The following is a 20,436-nucleotide window of genomic DNA, read 5'->3' as shown; positions in this document are numbered from 1 at the left end:
TGCACGTTTTACAAAAACACTGCCCTGTGAGCCCAGGGCCCTGGAGGCTTCCTCAGCCCCGGAAATCCACCTCGGCCCAGAGCCCCAAGGCCACCTCTTTCAGCTCCTGCTCCCTCTGCTCTGAGGCCTGAGTCCAGAGAAAGTTGGTGGATGGAAGTTTTGTGTGTGTGGTTTGAGGTTTTGTTTTTTTTCCCTTTTCCTTTCCCTCCCTCAAAAAAAAAAAAAAAAAAAAGCCAAAAAACTTTGTCAAACTTCAAACTTCAGAGCTCCCTAGTGGCAAGGAGGGAGGGGAGGAGAACGTCAGCCCCCTCCAGCTTCCCACCCCCTTTCCCAGAGTCACGTCTGACCCGTCTGGTTTCCAGGAGCAACCAGACATGATGTAACACCCAGATGAACTTGAACTTGGGGGTGTTGAGAAGAAAAACAATGGCTCTGAGCAGGGGCTGGAGCCAGCCCCTCCGCTCTGTGTGAGGAGGCAGAGAGAGCCCTGCTGGCGGGGGGCGGGGGGTGCCGGCCAGAGGAGGGACAGCAGTCGGCCTCCCCTCCTAGCTCTGGGCTGGCCCCAGGCGGCAGGGCTCCCCCGCGCCCACCCACCCGCCCGCCCTCCTGCGGCCAGCGCTGCTGCAGCAGCTCTGACTGTGCTCCCTTGCTCGCTCGGCGCACTGCGGGCCCGCCCCGCTCACCCCGTTTCCGCCTCCGGGTGCTTCCCTTCTTCACTTGCTCTGCTCACTTTGCTTGGACTTCGGGGCCAAGTCTGAGTTTGAGGCAAGTTTGGGAAACAGTTTTTCTCTCCCTTGTTCTGCAAGGGGCCTGGGCCCCTGCACACACCGCCCCCTCCCCGGCCCCCAGAGCAGGCAGGTGTGTCTGGGGGGTGGGGGGACCGGAGCTGGACAAGCTGAGCTGGGAGCCTTTGGGCCTGGGGGCAGGCAGGCGGCTGCGGCGGGCGCAGGGGGTACCGTGGGGGGCGGTTTCCACAGTAACCAGTGACTTTAGCTGATCTCTGGAGCACCAGATGGAGAGAGAACAATAGAATGAGGGAAGAAAAGAGAATTTTAGCAATTTTGTCATTCCCTGGGCAGCGCTTTTTACTTAGTTTTAATCAGTTTTGGACCTGGCTCAGGAAGCAGGGAGGAGTGAGCAGAAAAAGCCAGTCCGTGCTTGGCAGCAGGTCCCCCATTTCTGGGACCCGTGGGGAGGTGCTGGGGAGCCCGCGGGAGCCGCCTTTGTCCCTAATGCCAGGCCTGGAAGTGGGGTCCTAGTTGTCCCCAGCCTCCTCCCCCTCACTGGGACAGGGAGGGGGAGGCTCATGGCCAGGGCAGTGGTGTAAGGGTTCCAGTGTAGTCTTCCCCTTGGGAAGGGGGTCCCAGAAAACACTGAGGCCCAAGCCTGCAGGGATGGGAGTTGGGGGCTCACCCAGGCAGCTCTCCGCCTCCTCGGGCCAGGAGGAAGCCCAGGCTGCTGATCCGGCCCTCGCCCGCTCCAGGGATGCCTCGAGGCTGGTGCCCCCACGCCTTGCCAGGCCTCCGTGAGCCTCCCTTGGGCCTCGCGTCAGCTGTGGGGTGGACTTCAGGCAGGCCTCCTCCATGCGTGTAGTCCAGCAGGGGGCAGGAAGTTCAGCGTCTCTGCCCCCCCAGTGAGGGCCGGCAGCGCCCCCGTCCCTGCGGCAACCCTCAGCCCCCACATTTCCAGATGCCTCTCCATCTGCACCATTCACTGGGGTAGCCACTGGCCACGTGTGGCTGCTTACAAATAAGTTAAATAACTATCTGGAGAAAGATTTAGTCCCTCCGTCACACTAGCCACGTTTCAGGTGCTTAGAAGCCACACGTGGCTAGCGGCTACCACATTGGACAGTGCAAATAGGGGACATTTCCATTGTCTCAGAAAGTTCTAGATGATCTCCAAGGCCCTTTCTAACTCTGAAATTCAAAGTCTCCATCTCACAGTGGTTGACAGCCCATGGTCCCAAACCAGAGTCTGAGGGGTAGGTCCGTCCTGCAGGCATAATCTGTGTGTCCGAAACAAGGGTTTTAAATATTGGAAATTTTCACATGAAATTCTGTCTGGACTTTGGCTTCTTTGGAAACGCTGGCTGATCTGAACACCCCAGGCCCTCATCCCAAGGTGGCAGCCTTGGCCCTAGGCGGGGGCGGGCGTCCTGGCCACCACAGACCCTCCCTCCCTGGGAGCACGCCCCACGGAGCTGCCCATGCGTCTGAGGCCCACGGCTACATGGCCTGGGGTAGCTCCCCGCCCTCTCTTTCCACGGTTCCTGTGGGGAGGAGGGGGCAGCAGCAAGGGCAGAATGAGGCTGTACCCAGCACAGCCTCTTTCGTTAGCTCTGCTTGGCCCCTGCAGGTTGGAGTCTGTGACCCAGAGCCTGGGAGAGGCCCCAAGATGCATTTTCAGGGACCCCCATTTTGCCCCCAAGGGTACCACCAGGTGTACCCTGGCACTGTAGACCATAGAGGACGACGAGGTGGGCCAGAGCCTTTGGTGGAGGGCGTTGCCAGGGAGCCCAGTCCTAGGGGTCCACCCTGGGTGTGTTTTGTGCTGAGTGGTCGCCAAGGCCCGTTTGTGGGGAGGCAGCGCCCCCTGCTGGCACCCTGAGGAACGGGACACCAGCCCCAGGGAGCCTCTGGTCCTTCCCCAGGGCCTGGTGCCCTCAGGGTAGAGGATCAAACTCCGTGGGCTGCAGGCCCCTCCCCCAGGCCTGGCACTGCTAGGGACTGAAGCCATGTGCTGTGTCCCCCTTCCCAGCCTTTCAGCCTGTGGGACCGTGGCTGGGGTGTGCAGACAGGAATTTCTGCTTTTAATCCAAAGAGACAGAAAGAAATCTCAGCAAGAAGCTGGACCACCCCCACCCCACTCTCCAAACTCCTCTGGGACAAAAGCTCCAGCCTGCCTCCTCCCCACCCTCCAGGACCCACACAAAACCTCCACAATTGGAAACATGGCCAGATCCCAGGTCTGTGCCTGTGCCAGCGCCAGCCGCGGGGTCCCACCCGCTGGCACGGTGCCCGTGAGAAGGCCAGCTGGGCTCTGGCTCTGGGGGCAGAAGTCCCAGAGGAGGGACTGACAGGACGGGCGTGAACCTCGGTGTGGGGTGTTGGTGTCCTTGGCTCCGCTGGAGCGGGCCTCCAGGGGCCTCGGGCACCGGCCTGCAGCCACAGGGCCGGGTGCAAGGGGAGGGGCCTGCCCCTGCGGTGCTCAGCATCACCTCTGTTTTGTCCCGTTTCAGTCCTGGTTCCTCTGATAAGATCAACAAAAGGAATGACAAAATGAAAAGAAGAGGTTCCTCAAACGGGGGGAGAAGAAATTTTGAGACGTGGAAAAATCCCCCAGCCCAGCCCAGCCCCACCGAAAAGCAAAACTTAGACGTCGTCAGCCACTCAGCCCTTCTCTCCTCCAGCCCGGGGCCCTGCAGGCCCCCAAGCAGCCCAGTTCTCGGAGAGCCCTCGCCTCGGCAGAGGTCTCGGTGGAGCTGTGCACCGGCAGCCAAGCAGAAAGAAACATGCAAAACGGACTCTGTCAAGCCCAGGACAGAAAGAAAGGAAGGATGCAGCAGAACTGCCTTCCTCCCCCATCCCTTCCTGGCCTTCTGGGAAAGGAACGAAATCCCCAAACAAAGCAACCAGCACAGTTCTGAAGGGGCTGTCCCCCACCCTCACCCTTCCTAGGGGACCCCCACCCTCAGCTAGGGCTGCGGCTTCACCAGGGAGCTCGGAGGACCAGCTCGTGAAGGTGACGGGGTGCTGATCCAGAGGGCTGTCCTCTCCAGCCTCCACCCTCTTCCTCCCTCACTGCCTTGCCTCTGGCTTCTTCCTCAGCTGCTCTGGACCGGGCAAGGCACAGTGGCCTCCACATCCCCCTGCCCCACCCTTGGGCTAGAAGCCCCCCGGGTGGGCAGGGGGCGTCCCCTGGAGCTGGTTCCGTGCTCCTGGAATGGAGGGTGTTGTGCCACCCCACCGTGAGCCGCAGGGGCAGTTCCTGGGGCCCCAGACTCCTGTACAGTCCATAGGAAAGAGTCGAGTGCTCTCGACGGCCTGTCCCAGCCTGGGACAGACCTCCTCTTCCTTCTGTCTGCAGCCAGGCTGGGAAGGTCGCCCTCCTGCCACGCCACGAGTGGGGGCAGGTGGGCCCCAGGTCACCCTCACACCCCAGCCCTGCATGCAGGTGCCCTCACTCCGCCCCATCGGTCCGTGCCCCTGCCCCTCACGCAGACAGCCCTGCTGTGGCCGGGCCGGAGAGTGGAGCAGAAAGGGGACCCCGGAGCCGAGCGAGGAGGACGAGGCAGCTGCTGCCATGGGCTAGGCCGCCACCTGCAGTAGGTAGGCGTCCTGCTCGCCGACTTTCAGTTCCTTTGGAGGGTGTTGGGTGTTGTCCTTTCTCACAAGTGTTTTGGAGCTTTCTCTGTCCCCCTCCACTTTCCCCACCACCCTGCCCACCCCGTGGCCACTTCTCTCTGGATCTCAGCTGTCAAGTCTGTACTCTTTATTTGGGGGGGGACATTCATTGTTTGGGTCTTTCACTGTTGGAATTGAGAACTCCTCCATTTGAGCAACTTGGGAACAATTTGGTAACACACCACAGGAAGTAGATCTCCCCCCCACCCCCACCCCGCAGCCCCCACCTCCCCAAAGGGAGGGTTGGGGGCCTGTCCAGAGGGTCTTCAGAAGCCCCCTGGGAGGGAGGGGAGCAAGAGCACGCCCAACCCCCTGCAGGGTGTGACTTGGCCCCTCTGGCTTGTCTTTCTGTGCCTTACTCCCTCCTGCCTGCATCTCCCTTCTGGGCCCCTTCTCCAGTCCTTGTGCCTCTCTCTCTCTCCATGTCGCCCTCTCTCTCTCCCTCCCTCTCTCTCTCAACTGTCTGAAAACACAAAGCACAGGTCAGGATCGTCTGAAAGTCAGTCAACCCAACATTGCACGGAGGGGTGGGTCGTGGGCTTTATTTATTGTGCATCTAGTTTGTGAGGCTGTGGCCCCGGCAGGCGGGAGGAGGAGGGGAGGAGGGCCCTTACCTGGGGCAGAAGGGGCCAGCGAGTGGCGCCTCCTCCCCAGCTGGAAGCCACAAGGTGGCTGGCCCCAGGGATGGGTTTTATTGGAGGTTGAGCGAAGCCCCTCCCTCATCGGCGTGCAACCCTCGGGGAGGACCGGGACTGAGAAGCAGGGGACAGGGGATCCCGCGGGAGCTTGGGGGGGCGTGGGGAGTAGGGCGGGGGCGGGAGCGGGGGGGGGGGCCGGGTGGGCCGGGCGTGACGCGCGGTCAAAGTGCAATGATTTTTCAGTTTGGTTGGCTAAACAGGGTCAGAGCTGAGAGGGGAGCGGAAGGGACCCCCTGCCCGGCCGCACGCGCCTCTTCCCTCCAAGACAATCGGGGCTGCGGGCGCGGTGGGCCCGCGGGAGCCGGGGGCCGCGGGGCGCCCGCCCGGGCGAGGTCGGAAGCTGCAGGCCAGCTGGGCCGGGGCGGGGGCGCGCCCGGCGGGGCTGCGCGGGAGGGCGGGGTGGGGGGGGCCGCTCCTCTCCCAAGTGTCGCTGTGAGGGGCAGGCGAGGGGCGACGAGGGCGACAGGAGATGTGGGGACTTGTTAGAAGAGAAAAAAAAAAACCCACAAAAAATATATATGGGGGAAATGAACTTTTTTTTTTTTCATTGAACCAAGTGCAATGCATCAGAGAGTTTTCCTATCTTTGTATGTTAAGAGATTGTTAAGAAAAAAAAATCTATTTTTGTTGTAATGTCCTCGCGGCTCTGGGGACGCTAAAAGAACCGGGCCTGCCCCGCCCTGCGCGGGGATAACGAAAGCTGAGTGTTTTTTCCTTTTTTTTTCGTTCGTTTTCATTTTTTTTTAAGTCGTTTTCCTGCGTTGACGAGGATGATCTGGGGTTTTTATTTGTTTCGTCGTTCGTTCTCGGTTTCGGTGGGAGGGCTGAAGGAAACGTTCACATTTTAGAGTTACAAAAATGAACACCTTGACATTTAAAAAAAAAACACAAGATCAAAAAGGAAAAGGACGAGAAAAAATTATTTTTAAGATAATTCAACATAAAAACCCTGGTGCTTCTTACATTATAAAGTACGTTTTAAAAAAAACCCACAAACTATTATACATAAGTTTATGAATCAATTAAATATCCTGCACTTGTTAGGAACACGCATATCCCTTCTTTGTTGAGTTTAACGGAACGGGACAGCGGCGTGCGCCCGGCGGCTGGGCTGCTCTGGCCGCGGGTCTCCCCGGGCGCCCCTCCCCGGGCCCAGCGCCCCCTCCTCGCCTATCCCCGTCCCGGCACGGGGGCGCGGCGAGGGGTCCCCAGCCCCTCCACCGCAGAGGTCAATGCCAACGAACAAACGTCCCCTCCCGCCCTCCCTCTCCCCCCGCCCCGAGCGCCCTTCTTTGAGCCAGACGCCAACTTGACCCTCACCAGCATTATCAGGAGCGCGCTCAGCAAGTTGGTAGTATCTTCCCCACCTCCCCGGCGCCCCCGACTCAACATCACTCCCCCACCCCCCACCCCCATCCCCGTCGCCCTCCGGGGAGCACGGGGAAGGCTCGACGCTCCAAGACAGGACCAGCCAAGCTGACAGGTCGATTCGCCCAGGCCCGCGCCCGCACGCACGCACGCACACGGCCCCGCACACAGCCCCCCAGCCCCCTGCAACCTGCCCCGTCGACTGCCTTACACACCCGCTCCCGCGCTGGCCGGCCGACCTAGTGCCTTGTTCTCACCCCCGTGCTGGCGGAGCGGACGCCGCGCTCTGGGTCCCAGAGGGGCCGGGTGGCTCAGACGACCCACCACTCCCCACCCCGACCGTGCTGAACGGACCCCCCACACGAGAGAAAATAAAGGAGCAATAAAGTCACGAGAACTTTCATCCCCCATTTGAGAGCCCGAGGGGCACCCCAGCCCCGCCTCTGCTCCCCCACCCCACCCTAGGGGCGCCCCCCTCCGCCCGCAAGCCAGCTTGGGCCAGCCCCGCTTCGGCCCCTCCCGGGAGATCCGTGCGCCCGACCAGCACCAGCATCGCGGACCGCAAAGGCCGCCCGTCCCGTCAAACAAGTTTCTTCTTAGGCTAAGAAACGCAGTATATACGAGTATCTCTATATATAGTACTAATGGATTTGGTGTGCTTCCCCTTAGCGTCCCCTGTCCCTCCGCTCCTCCTCCTTCGGCCTGGTCTCCCCTCTCTGCCCTCCACCCCGTCTCTGCACTGAGATACATAAGAAACAAGGGTAGTTTACTGTCTGTTTTGTTTTCTGGGTTTTCAGTGTCCTAGCGGAATGCAAGTAGGCAGCCAGCCCGTCTGTCCCCTCTCCGCCCCGCCCCGCCCCGCCCCGCCACTGCGCTTCTGTTATACCATCTTTGCCTGACTCTCTCCGGCTTCTCCATTGAATGGCTAATGTGTATGTGAAATAAAGAAATAAAGAAAAACAAAAGCAAGAGCGCCTGAGCCTTTGCTAACGCGATCGTGCGGGACCGCCTCGGGGTCGGTGTGTGCGGCCCCCGCGTCCATTCTGCGCCTCTCTCCTCGCACGCCGTCGAGGAGCGTCTGTCCCTGAGTCTCCGGGAGGGGGCGCCGCTGAGGAGGGCGAAGGCTCCCCGGCCCTCCCCACCTCTCGGCGACCCCAGCCCGGAAAAAAGAGGCGCCACTTTGGTCCGATGACCGCTCTGCCATGTGGGTTCCTGGACCTCGACCCCGGGAGGGGGACGCGGACAAGGCCACTTTCAGCGGGCGGCGGATGATAAAAGGGTCTGCCGAGCACCTGGGGGCGACGGTCGCCCTTCCAGACCCCTGGGCCCTTTCCCTTGTAGGACACGTCCTCACTGGTCCCTCTTCCGGGAAGTTCGCTCCAGAGCGGGCGCAGCGCGTCGCCCGCCCCTTCCTCGACGGCCCTGGGCTGAGTTCCTAGTGACCCTCGGTGCAGAGGCGACGCCGCGGAGGTCACCGCACCTCCGGGCTCACGGCCGCTTGTTCCGTCTTGATGGGCCGGGACGCCCCGCGAGGGCTGCCCTCGGGGCCGGCCGGGGGCGCCGGCTGCGGGCGCGCCCCCGCCTCGGCCCTGCGGCAAGGCCCGCGGCGGGCGCATTCGTCCGAGCCTCGGTGCGCCGGCCGCTTGCGGGGCCCGGGCGGGGCGGGGCCGGCGGCCAGAGCGGCCGCCTGGTCCCGCAGCAGGCGCACCAGGAAGCCGATGTATTTCATGGCGAGGCGGAGCACCTCGTTCTTGCTCAGCTTCCGGTCGGGCGGGTGCGTTGGCAGCAGCTTCCTGAGCTCGGCGAAGGCGCCGTTCACGTTCTGCTGCCGCCAGCGCTCGCGGCTGTTGGTGAACACGCGCCGGGCCACCTTCTGGGGCTGGTGCCCTGAGGACAGGGGGTCAGGGTTGGCGCCGAGGCCCGGGGGGCTCCCCCTCCTGCCCTCACTTCTGGCACCCAAAACCCTCGTGGGGACTCAGCACAGGCGTTGGGCTGGGGCTTTCTCCACCCAAGGGACCCACGTGTAGGATCCACGTGTAGCTCTCCTGCCGGTTAGCAGCCCCGCCCCCCACACCACCCCAGCCCTCCAGACAAGGAGCATCGCAGGCCCACGCTGCAGACACTGGGGCCTTCTGTCCCTCTGACTGTCGGCACCTTTGTGCCACTGGTTGAGATTCCCTAGGGCAGTGTTTCCCCGGGCTGCCAGGCTGGGGAGCTGTCCCTGTGGTCCTCATCGAGCGTGCCCCTATGTGTGGCTGAGTGTGCTGGTCGGTCTGAGGGATTCTCTCCTGGTTGTGGGCCAGTCTGCGTCTCCGGTGGCTGTGTGAACTCCTGGTATATCTAAATGGCTGTGGTTGTGTGTGATCCTTGCCATGTGGTTGCGGTCATATGGCTGTGTCACGCGTGGCTGTGGTTCTGTGGCTGACTCCTGTGTGGCCATGGTCCTAAATGGCTGTGGTTGTGTGGCTGTCTCTTGTGTGGCTGTGGTTGTGTGGCTGTCTCTTGTGTGGCTGTCTTGAGAGGTTTGTCCTGTGGCTGTTTCCTGCGTGGCTGTGCGTTCACGTGGAGCTGTCATTTTGTGGCCCCTGTGCCATGCTGTGTTTTGCTATGATTCTTTGTGGCTTGTTGGGTGGCCGTGGTTGTGTGGGACCGACCATGGGTCTGTGGGTTTGCACGTGGGTGTAACCTAAGTACTGAGCTCCTGTGTGGGCTGTCCTGTGTGTGTCTGTGCGCTGGTGACACCTCTCCCCGTGGAAGGGTATGGGACAGATGTGGCCCCGCAGAGATGGCGGCGCACACACAAACCCACACTCACCCTCAGCCAGCTCCTGCTCACAGTGGCTCGGTCTCCGCTTCAGCCGGCTGCTAGGGAAGATGCCGAAAGGTCCTGCCGGCCCAATGTAGAGGCTGTAAGGGGTTGTGGGTCACTAACGCCTTGTGGACAAGGACCTGCCCCGGTTCCCCCCAGGCCCCAGCCTCTACTGACCTGTTGAGAAAGGGGTGAGGGTGGTAATGCAGGGCCAGGGGTGATGCGGCGGCTCCCAGGGTGGAGAGTTGCAGCAGCGGGGGCCGCAGGGCGCTCAGCTCTGTGGTGGCCACGGCCGCCCCTGGTGGCCTGGTGTGGCCCAGGCTGATGACTGGCACGCCGGGGGGCAGCCTAGGGGGGGAGGAGCCTGGGTGGCCCACCACCTCTGCCTTCGGGGGCCCGGGCGAGACGGGCTTGGGGGGAGGGACAGGCGCTGGGCTGGGGGCGCACACCATCTCGGCCTTCTCAGTCATGGTGGGGCCCACCTCTGCCTGGGCCTGGGGCGGGCACATGGACCCCGAGGGGGTGCTCACCTGTGGGAGGAATGGAGGGATCAGATGCCACACACACCCCTTAGCCCGAGAGCCCTAGAAATGGGAGGGAGAGTGGGGGGGGATGGCGATTCAGCAGGCAAAGTCAGGTGGGGGGGTGGGCCCAGAAACTGCCAGGACATGGGAGGGGCCTGACACAAGAGCAGGAGGCGCCCACTGAGGCACTGGGCAGCACTGAGCTGGGCAGTGCTGTCTCTGAGCTGTTTGTGACCCATGAGGGCCTCAGTCACCCAGTCCCTGAGCAAATTTCCCTTCTTCCAGAATCCCCTCTCACCTGGAGGGAGGGGCAAGGGAGGGAACCCACGATGTACCCTGTGACACCCAGGATGATCCTGTGACCTTCTGATCTGATCCCGAGACCGCTCACTGATACCATGGGACCTTGGAATTCCTCCACGATTGACTGATCCTTCACTGACTCCCCCCCAGGCTGACCATGTGGCCCTCAGCTATGACCACAGGCTCTTCCCACTGCCTGCATGTCAGACCCTGAAAGTCCTCCGTAATTGCTCCCGTGGCCCCCTTCACTGAAAATGTCCCCCTTACTAACCCTGTGACCCCACTGCTGACACTGTGACCCCACATGTTGACCCTAGGATCCCCAAACACTGACCCCACAGCCCAGTACCTACAGTCATGCCCCACTCCTCCCTCTGGCCCTGGTGTCTCCCCACCCGCCATACCCCCCATCAGCATCCGCGCCTTCGAACCCTCCTTAGAATTCCCTGTTCATGCCTCGCCCCATGGCCTGGAGTGTCCCAGCAACATCTGGGCTCCCGGCCCCTTTGCCCCGCCTTCCCCAGCCAGGCCCTGGGGAAGCTGGCCTGGCCCCTCACTTAGTAAGTCCCCACTGATGAATGAATGAATGAATGAATGAATGCAGGCAGTCTTGGGATCCCCCACCTTCAGGTCAGTTCCCCTCTTACCCCAGCGCTGGTCCTGCTGCCTGGTGAGTGCCCTGGCTCTGTCCGTCAGGGCGAGGATGCAGCTGTGGCTTTACGCCAGGCCCCACAGCCAGCTCCCGTCCAGCCTCTGTGCTCCGGCCTGCTGGGAGCCGGCTGCCCCGTCCAGGCAGCAGCGTCAGGCTGTGCCTCTTCCCGGGCTCCCAAGGGTCTTGGCGGCAGCGTGGGTCCCTCGAGGGAAAGTGAGCTGCTCCCGGCCGGCCCGCCCTCTCCCCGCCCCCCGGCGGCCCGGTTTCCTCCCTCTCACCCCCAGCCACGCCGGAGGATGCTGGGCCAGCGCAGATAAGGGCCTGTCCGCCTGGCCGCGCCTGATAAGGAGCCGGGCTGACCCCGGAGGAAACCGGCAGGCGGGGATCTCTGAGCGTGGGCCTCACGGCCCCGCCCCCGGGCCAGCAAGGGCAGGACTTGGCCGGCACCTCTTAGGGCCTCACCTTCTGTCCCACAGGACTCGAGGGACCCCCACCCCAGCGTGCAGCTGGGCGGTGCCCGGATATGTGCAGAGGGGAAACCGAGGCAGAGAAGATGCGGCCTCCTGTGTTGCTTGGGCCTGGCCTCTGGCTTTGAACACCCCCTGCCCGAGTGTCCGTGCCAGTGGGGGTGGAGAACCCTTTCCGGCCCTGCTGGGGCCTCGTGACCCGGCCTCCCCTCCTCTCCTCACCCTGCCTGGTTCCTCTTTTTACAGAGCCCCTCCCGGCCTTCCCGCCACCCCCACCCTGGAGTGGGACACCAGCGGGAGGGCAGCTAACAGTCTGGCCTTGGGTGTCCAGCCTGGGCAGGTGTCCTGGGCCCCCAGGAAGCTATCCACCACACCTTTCCAGGCTCAGGAGGGTGACAGGAAGTGCCACAACTGGCAGAGACTTCCTAGGGCGTCAGGGCGGGCAGAATCTTCCGATAGGCGCCCCCAGCACGTCCCCACCATCCTGGGCCTCCAGGTCACAGGATGGCATAGCCCCAAGTCAGTGGTCCCTGGCCCTCCTCTCCGGGCCACTGCAGCGTTATAAGCCTCTTGGAGTGGTGAGGAGACTGGAGACCCCGCTGGAGCCTCACTGAGGGAGGGGCCTGGGTCCAGCTAGGAGCCGCCACAAGACTGCTCCTTACGCTGGCACCCTGCCCCCTGGTGGGTCATGCTTTGCCCTGTGTATGTGGGTGACTGCAGGAGCCCAGGCAGGCCCTCAGCGCCGCCCAGCACCCGCACTACCACCACCCTCCTAGGAATCGGGCGAAGGCCGGGCCCACAACCAACCGTCCCGCTGCCCAGGGAAGCGAGAATACGCTCCGAGCACACGGGCTAACTCTGATGACCCTACAGAGTGGGTTCCGGGATGAGGTTCATTTCACAGACGGGGATGAAGCACGCGTGCTCGCGGGGGTCCTACAGCTACCCCGCGGCGGGTGGGGATTGCGCCCCAGGCCTCTCGGTTGCTAACCCCTGCCCTGGGAGGAGGACATGCAGCAGCCTGCCGGGTGCCCCAGTGCGCGCCCGAGGGGCCGCGGGGCAGGAAGCACCTGGTCTGGAGCGGATACACAAGGCGCCTGGTTCCGGTCCGGCTTCCGCCACGGCGGTCCCGGGGGGAAGGGGGGGCTGGGCCAGAGAAACCAGGCGGCGAGGCGGCGGCGCGAGGCCACGTGGGGGCTCGGTGGCTGGAGCACCCGCCTGCGCCCGGGAGCGCGCCGACGGGGGTGGGGGGCGATTAAAGGCCCGCGGGCGCGAGCGCACGGCTGCCGCCCCGTGGCCGCCTCGGGAACCGCAGGCGCCGGCACCGGGGGTGGATAGCCTCGTGCTGCAGAGGGACAGACCACTGTGCAGGCGGGTGCTCGGCTCCCGCCCCCAACCCAGACAAAAACGCTGGCAGCACCTCCGTCAGGCAGGGACAAACAAGCCGCCAGATGCACGGAGCTCCCAAGGGAGTTAAAACAGGTGGATAGAGGAACAGATCCCAGACATGCGGCTGGATAGACGGACAGACAGACCACAGGCAGCCTCCCTACTCAGACAAACGACAGTCAGGGGAAGGTGACATCTCTTTATTGGTTCAGTCCACGCCTGGACCAGTGGCGGCCCCAGGCGCAGGGGTGTTCTGGTCAGGGGTCTCTGGACAGTCGGTGGGGGACGGTGGGGCGCTGTGGGAGTAGCAGCACTGGTCCCCCCGTTCGCAGGTGCCCTGGTGGAGGACGGTGGGGTGAACCCTCCGCTGGTTCCTTTCCTGGATGGCGAGCTTCCTCCCCAGGACCTGCCCCGCGTCCTCCCCGCCCTGTTGCCGGAGGGGAGCCCACGCGGCAATGGGGGTGGGGCGCCTCACCTCCCTGAACCGCTTGCAGGAAAAGGTCTTGAGTCGGGCAGCCCGCTGGGCCGGGTCCTCAGCCGGCTCCTTCCGCTTATTCTGGAGCAGCCTGCGTCTGGCCTCCATAGCTCCGCTTGCGGCCCTGCCCCTGTGCAAGGGGATGAGCGGCTGGGCCCCCATCTGGCCTTTGCACCCCCTGCCCCAGCCAGGCCCCACCCCACCACGCTCGCGCTCACCCTGGCCGGGCGCGGGCCCTGGGGCCCCAGTTGGCCTCGGGGTTGGCCTGGAAGCGCCTGAGTCCTCGCTGGCGGGAGCTGGGGTTGGCATCGTCCCGGATGGTGAAGTTGGCCTGAAGCCTGGGGAAGCGGGGGTGGGGGCTGAGGGGCAGCGCCACGCGGGCGTGCACGCACTGCCCGGGCCCGTCCACCTCGGGGCAGCTCCGTGTGCCCCGGGAGACTGTCTGCCCGCGGCAGGACTCTTTCACTCATTGAATAAACATTTATCGAGTGTCTACTGTGTGCCTAAAATGTGCTGCTGCTAGAGGTGATTCTACCGCATGAGACAGACAAGCAACGGGACAGATCAGAAACCAGCAAATTATACTGTGTTAGGGCGTGAGACGCGAGTTTGGGGAAAACCACAGCAGGCTAAAGGGGAAGAGGAGAGTGGGGCAGCAGGACTGGGCAGTCAGGGGAACATGAAGGAGGCGAGGTAAGCCACGGGGGACCTGGGGACTCGCACTCCAGGCAGAGGGAACAGCGAGTGCAAAGGCCCTGAGGCAGGGCTGTGCCTGGTGAGTTTGAGTAAGTGAGGCAGGGAGAGAGTGGGGACTAATGAGAGCAGGGAGGTGACAGGGAAATGGTGCAGGGCCTGCAAGCAGAACTCTGGTTTCTACTGAGGGTGGTGGGAGCCACGGAGGGTTCTGAGCAGAGTAGGGACGGGATCTGACTCAGGGGCTCACAGGTGCCCTCTGGCTGCTGTGGGGGCGAGGGTGAGAGATGGGGGACCAGGAGGTGACTGCGCTGGTCCAGGTGAGCAGTGATGGGGCCAGGCCAGGGTGGGGGCGGAAGAGGAGGGGGAGAGGTGGGTAGATTCTGGATCTGACTTGAAGAATGAGCATGTCTGTCATGTCATCTGCACAGATGTGGCTTCCCATGCCTGTGGGCAGCCACATCCACATCCCCGCCCATACCTGGGCTCCACACTGAGAATGCGGAACGCCGGGCTGGTCTCTGACAGCCGCTCCCGTTTCACTGGACACTCCTTCTCCTGGGGGGCAAAGGTCAGAGGTCAGGAGAGGCTGGGCCCGACCACCCTGCCTTCCCACCTCCATCCGGTCAGGCGCGCCCTCACCCAGCAGCGCATTATGTCCCAGAGGGCTGAGGAGGGGGCGTCCGTCTTGATGGCATTCTTACAGGCGTGGGAGAGCGAGACCCGGAAGCCAGCGTGGAGGAGGGCTGACCTGGGGACCGAGAGGGGCTGTGAGGGGGAGACTCACCCCGAAACCGGTGTTGACCTGTGTGGGTATGAGCCATGTTTCATGCACTGGCACGACTGCACATCTCACGATGACTACGTGGCCTGCGTACCACCAGCAACCACAACCCTAAGACCACCCCCCGGCCGGGGCTCACAGCCTCTAAGCTCTGCTCTGAGCTTTGTTCTCGAGAAGCCCGTGACCAGGCTCCTGTTGATCTCCGCTTCACGGGAGACTCCGGCCTGAGAGGGGCCGACTTGCCCAAGGGCCCCCAGCGCTCAGGCCCAGGCTCACCGCAGCTGCAGCAGGCTGGGCGTGTTGCAGTGGATGGTGCTGCTCAGCTGGTCCAGCGTGTAGTAGAGAGGCACGTCCGGGAGCTCCTGCGGGGGGACGGGGGGCATGGAGTGGACGGAAGAAGGACAGCTGGGCACAGGCAGAGCCCCTCCCCTCCCCACCCAGCCCCCACCTCCGTGACAACGCTCAGGACCCCGCGGATCCGCTCCGAGGTGTGGAAGCGGCGGGGGTTGGAGCTCACAGCCTCCAGGACGCGGCCCACGAAGTCCAGGTCGTGAATGGGCCCCGCCCACAGCGGGCCGCCGAGCTGCGGACACACAGGGGCCAGATGAGCGGGGACCGAGACTGCCAGGCCCTTCGCGGCCCCCTCGCCTCCGCTGCCTGGCCCCACCTGGTGTCGTTGCCCGCAGTGCTCACACTCGGGGGCCACAGGGGGACCACACGCTGCAGAGAACTTGACCCTGTGCAGAGAGGGGTGGGTAGGATGTGGCGACCCTGGGGCGTCCCTTCACCTCCCTCCCGGCTCCCCCTTGCTCACCGGCCACCAGAGGCTCCTGAAGCCTTGCTGAGGTGCTGGAGGTGGAAGGCCCCGCAGCCCACACACTGGAACACCAGTGCCTGTTTGCTGTGGGGGGACAGGGGTGGCCACGGTTCCCAGCGTGGTCACCACCCTCAGGCTGACTCGGCCCCCTGTAGGACCCCGTTTCCCCAGGGCAGGACCCTGCACCCCCCTCACCCCCAGGACAGGCCCTGCTGCCTCCCTCAATCCATCACCCCCACCCCCACCCCACCCCAGGCTAACCTGGCTGAGGCCTTGACCTTGGCCTGGCCGGTGAAGACACGGACAAAAACACGCACGTAGAAGTCAGCGCTGACGCTGAGCAGTGGCACCACGAAGCGCTGGTAGCAGTTGGCTCGCAGGTCCAGGCTATGCAGGACGATCCTCAGGGCCTGGGCGGGGGCCGGGGTCACCGGTCAGCCCCGCTCCCACCGCCACCTCCCCCACCCCGGAGCCTCGCACGGTGCTCGAGGGCACAGGCTCTGGGCCGGCCCCCTGGGTGCCAAGCCCAGTGCCGAGCGACCTGGCTGTGGGACCCTTGGCAAGTGACATTACAGTTCTCTCATCTTCGAAACCACGGTGGTCTCTGTCTGTTTATGGGGCCAAGAATAATGGAGGAACGCACAGGCCCGGTACAGCGAACCCACTCCAACAAGCATCATCAGGGCGCCCCGTATGTGCCACGTGAACCGAGGACCTGCTCCGGCCCCAACGCGCTTTGCAGGCAGGAAGTGGGGACACTGGGTGCTGCAGAACTGCCAGGGCTTCCTCTTGCCAAGGGCTGCCGTGAGACCCCAACACAGGAAGGGAGGTGGCTCTCAGACTGACCAGATGACGGGGCCCTTAAGGAACAAGGAGAAGAGCTCCCCCTTTCCCGCCCCTCCACCCTCTTGAATCCCCACAGCAACCCCTCATCCCGCCCATTTCACAGATGCAAAAACCGAGGCCCAGAAAGGTGAAGTCACTGGCGCAAAGCCACTGGCAAAGCTGGGATTTGAACCCAGACCTGGACAAACTGCCTTAAAAAAACCAATCTTGTGGGGCCGGCCCAGTGGCGCAAGTGGTTAAGTGTGCGCGCTCCGCTGCGGTGGCCCGGGGTTCGCTGGTTCGGATCCCGGGCGCGCACCGACGCACTGCTTGGCAAGCCATGCTGTGGCGGCGTCCCATATAAAGTGGAGGAAGATGGGCACGGATTTTAGCCCAGGGCCAGTCTTCCTCAGCAAAAAAGAGGAGGATTGGCAGATGTTAGCACAGGGCTGATCTCCTCACAAAAAATAAATTAATTAATTAAAAACAATCTTGAAAAGTTATGAAAACAGGGAATTCTAGAAACAATAACGTAACCACCTGCTCCTCCCCTGGGCAAAGCCACTGCCCCCAAATGACCGCAACTGACATCCCAGGCTCTTAAGAACTCGGCCAGGTGAAGATGTGTTGGTGGGCACTGTCCTGGGATGGGTCTGGCCTGGCTGCCCAGAGGACGCTGAGTGTGTCTGGGGGGGCGGGTGTGCTGGGGGCCCCTCACCATCTCGTGGCAGGCCCGGCTCTTTAGGGCCATTGCCCCGTACTTGCTGTAGCACGTCTCGCCGCTGTTCCCCGCCAGCACTGCCATGTCTGTGCAGGTCACGCACAGCAGCCCTGCGTGGGGAGGGCCTGGGCAGTGAGGACCCTCCAGACACCCACGCCCTGCTCCATCCCCTGCACCAGCCGGCCTCACCTCCTTCACTCACAGCCTGCACCGCTGCGTCCAGGAAGGCGGCAGGGCTGCCGTAGGGGTCCAGGTCGATGACATCGAAGCGCTCCGACACCCTCTGGTGCTGGTACATCAGCATTCTGGGAGCAAGAGGGCCAGGTCCTCAGCCCCTGCAGCAGGGACCTGCTCTGTCCCCACATGTTCACTCTTGCAGTGTGGCGGCTATGGCCCGGCTTCGGGGGCCAGCTGCCCGGGCAGATCCAGGCTCGGCCGTTTGCTAACTGCAGGACTCCTCCTTCTCCTGCCTCAGTCTACCCGCCTCCAACGACGACGACAGCCAAGGCCGGTGGAGCGCATATATGCCTGGTGCTGCTTCAAGCAGTTTAGAGGCAGTAACCCACTTACTCACATAATCTTCCGAACACCTCCGTGGAATTGAAACTATGGTGGATCCTTCGCAGGTGAGGAAATGCAAATGCTACCTTCTAATGTAGCTTACTCTGACCACGGGATTTAAAATTACAACCCACCTCGCCACCTTCCTCCACCCCCTGGACCCTCCATTTTATTCCAGAGCACTTCTCACCTCTCGTTTGCTACACAATTTACTTATTTCTCATGATTATTTGTTATCATCAGCCTATCATATTCTTTTTTTTTTTTTTTTGTGAGAAAGATCAGCCCTGAGCTAACATCCATTGCCAATCCTCCTGTTTTTTGCTGAGGAAGACTGGCCCTGGGCTAACATCCATGCCCATCTTCCTCTACTTTATATGGGACGCCGCCACAACATGGCTTGAGAAGTGGTACATCGGTGCACACCCGGGATCTGAACCTGCGAACCCCAGGGCACCAAAGCGGAGTGCACGCACTTAACTGCTGTGCCACCAGGCCGGCCCCTGCCTATCACGTTCTAATACAGTCAGGAGCACAAATATTTATTTACTTATTTTCTTTTTTTAAAAAATATTTTTCTAATTGATCATTAAACAAATACTTCCATAAGTTTGTTTATCTTTAGACTTAACTTCTGGTGGCTTTGTTTTTTGTTTTAGTGATCAAGACTGGCCCTGAGCTAACATCTGTTGCCAATCTTCCTCTTTGTGCTTGAGGAAGATTGTCCCCGAGCTAATATCTGTCCCAATCTTCCTCTACTTTATATGGGACACTGCCACAGTAAACAGATCGGCACAGATGTTAGCTCAGTGCTAATCTGAACCTGTGAACCCCGGGCTGCCGAAGTGGGGCGCACACACTTAACTGCCTGCACCACCGGGCCGGCCCCTCTTCCTCTATTTTGTATGTGGGTGGCCACCACAACATGGCTTGATGAGTGGTGTGTAGGTCTGCGCCCAGGCTCCAAACCCGAGAACCCCGGGCCACCGAAGCGGAGCACATGAACTTAACCACTGTCCTCATTCTACAGACAAGGAAAGTGAGGCTCAGAGAGGCTAAGGCACTCTCCCAAGGTCACAGAGCAAAAATATGACAGAGCTAGGATTTGACCCCCGGCAGCCCTGCCCCAGATTCCCCCTGCAGCCACCAGGCTCTTCTGCCCCCAACCTACCGGGCGTCTGCCTGGCTGGTCTGCACCAGATGGGCCACATTGTTGAGCTGCACATTACGGCGCATGAGATCCACGGCTTGGGCAGAGGCATCATTGGCAATCACAGATCGGAGTCCAGGCACCTCTCGGGCAAAGCGAATGGAACGGAGGCCCGAAGCTGCCAGGCCCTCCAGCACTCGCAGGCCCTCCTGTTGGAGTAAGCAGGGAACCCCACTCACCTCAATACCTCCATCTTCTGCTGGACCCCAAGGAACCCCCAACACCCACCTCCTATGGCTCTCCCCCTCCAGGACCCTTCCTTTCTCCATCACCCACTAGGCTCCCGGGCTGCCACCTCCTATGCCTAGGCCCCACCTCACAGATCTCCCCCACAGCGGCTGTTCGAGGTTGGTCTCCTGGGGCCGGGTCTGCAGCCTCTTTCAGTTCAGCCTTGTCCTCCTCTCGCTCCGACAAGTCCACGACCACCTTTTGCACGTCCTTCTCACCTGGCACCTTGACTGCAGCCACCCAGAAACACAAGCCAGGCGATATCAAAGCTCCCTCGGAAAAACCTCCCCCTACTCTTCAGACTACAGAAGATGCATGAAAGAAAAAGCTCCCCAAAGTCCCTGGGGAAAGGCTGAGGAAGAGCCAGTGCCTGCTCTGCGGCTGGAGCCTTTCTGGACTTTAAGGGAGAGGGGGCGGGGCAGGAAGAGAGCTCTGTTGACCCCCCGCCTCACGCCCACCAGGAGCCTGGGCTTCCACTCACTCTGGATTCCTTTAGCCCCAAGCTGGATGCGAGCAAACTCGGTGATCACAGCACACCTGCGGGAGACGGAGAGTCAGCTCACCCCCCTCTCCACCTCACGGACCCACTGCCCTCTGCCACGCTGACCCCGGACCCCTGCTCACGTCAGGTCCCGGTTGAACTCCTGCACTGGGTTGTAGAAGACTTCGTTGGCGCTGGGGAAGACGATCTTTGCGGCCCCCTCGGTGACCGTCGTCTCCTGAGCCTCAGGTGGGCGCTCTTCTCCGCAGGGCCCGGTGCCGTTCTCCATCGCGGCTGGATTCGCCGGTCCTTGGGCCTGCCCCTCCATAAACTGGGCTCTACAGAGAATTCGGGCGGAGCGGAGAGTCAGGCTTAGCGACAGAACGATCCTCGCACGGGACATCCGCGGGCGCCTCTGCCCGCCAAGCCTGGTTCAGGGGGCGGGGGAGAGCATAGGGAGAGGATCAGAGAGCTGCGTTCCTGGGCCGAGTGGCCTGCCTACACATCTGTAAGGTAGAAGCTAAGGAGACCCTGTGGGCGCGGTAAGCTGACACCACCCTCCATCTTCGGAGGACCGGCCCCTGCGGAGCCAGAAGCCCTCAAATGGGCCCGCCCCTGCTCCGGATCCCTCTCGGCGCCGCCCAGGCCCTCCTCACCTTCTCCAGGAGAACTGAATTAGTCTTGGGGCACGTTTCCCGGATTAGGTCCTGGGCGCCGCCATGTTGGCACGGTGGGAGGGCAGGTCACGTGATAGAATTTAGCCAATCAGTGATGCTACCTACAATGGGCGGCCGGGATCAAAATGCACGCCGCAAAGCGCTGAAAGTGCTGTGCGAGTGGCCTTAATCACGGCGGCTCCCCTGGAAGGGGACACGTCACTAGCCCCATTTCACGGATGAGGAAGGTGAAGTTCAGAAAAGGGGCGGTAAGCGGAGAAATCCAACACCTATTGGTCGTCTCCTGTGTGCTGGGTGCTGTAAACACATTCTTTCAGGGCACCCTGCAGAAATAACTCTGGCTCTGAA

At 62.2% G+C, this 20,436-nt stretch overlaps 3 protein-coding genes across 5 annotated transcripts in view; 1 reads left to right on the top strand and 2 right to left on the bottom strand.

Moving 5' to 3' along the window:
- The window catches only part of NFIX (nuclear factor I X), a 65,207-nt gene extending 60,592 nt beyond the window's left edge, over positions 1 to 4,615 (top strand). Inside the window, exon 9 of the mRNA XM_004442555.3 lies at positions 3,242 to 4,615. The gene's annotated coding sequence lies outside the window, so the exon portion shown is untranslated. The remainder of the gene's footprint in view (positions 1 to 3,241) is intronic.
- Positions 4,616 to 6,938: 2,323 nt separating this feature from the next.
- LYL1 (LYL1 basic helix-loop-helix family member) lies at positions 6,939 to 12,416 on the bottom strand. Its single transcript, XM_087425372.1, has 4 exons — positions 10,756 to 12,416; positions 9,459 to 9,811; positions 9,288 to 9,379; positions 6,939 to 8,359 (listed from the first exon to the last, which is right to left on the bottom strand). Exons 2-4 carry the CDS (start codon positions 9,788 to 9,790, stop codon positions 7,944 to 7,946), a joined length of 840 nt encoding a protein of 279 aa, XP_087281498.1. The 5' UTR covers positions 9,791 to 9,811; positions 10,756 to 12,416; the 3' UTR covers positions 6,939 to 7,943.
- Positions 12,417 to 12,795: 379 nt separating this feature from the next.
- TRMT1 (tRNA methyltransferase 1) lies at positions 12,796 to 20,169 on the bottom strand. Of its 3 annotated transcripts, none has more exons than XM_087425371.1 (17): positions 20,068 to 20,169; positions 19,555 to 19,749; positions 19,412 to 19,467; positions 19,018 to 19,160; positions 18,664 to 18,851; positions 17,121 to 17,236; positions 16,929 to 17,041; positions 15,647 to 15,795; positions 15,383 to 15,469; positions 15,236 to 15,305; positions 15,017 to 15,151; positions 14,845 to 14,930; positions 14,427 to 14,535; positions 14,266 to 14,342; positions 13,310 to 13,429; positions 13,092 to 13,221; positions 12,796 to 12,953 (listed from the first exon to the last, which is right to left on the bottom strand). In XM_087425371.1, the coding sequence occupies exons 2-17, from the start codon at positions 19,737 to 19,739 to the stop codon at positions 12,825 to 12,827; spliced, it is 1,893 nt and encodes a 630-aa protein (XP_087281497.1). In that variant the 5' UTR covers positions 19,740 to 19,749; positions 20,068 to 20,169; the 3' UTR covers positions 12,796 to 12,824. The 3 variants fall into 3 exon arrangements, with proteins under 3 accessions (XP_087281497.1, XP_087281496.1, XP_014652362.2); XM_087425370.1 differs by having other exon boundaries at positions 19,555 to 19,839; positions 20,068 to 20,164; XM_014796876.2 differs by lacking the exon at positions 20,068 to 20,169 and having other exon boundaries at positions 19,555 to 19,994.
- Between the last annotated feature and the right edge of the window lie 267 nt (positions 20,170 to 20,436).

Source organism: Ceratotherium simum, chromosome 39 (assembly GCF_057802395.1).
Source record: "Ceratotherium simum simum isolate JZ-2026a chromosome 39, ASM5780239v1, whole genome shotgun sequence".
Taxonomy (NCBI): Eukaryota; Metazoa; Chordata; class Mammalia; order Perissodactyla; family Rhinocerotidae; genus Ceratotherium; species Ceratotherium simum.
Note: the sequence above shows the minus strand (reverse complement) of the source record. Positions and strands in the feature narration are given on the sequence as shown.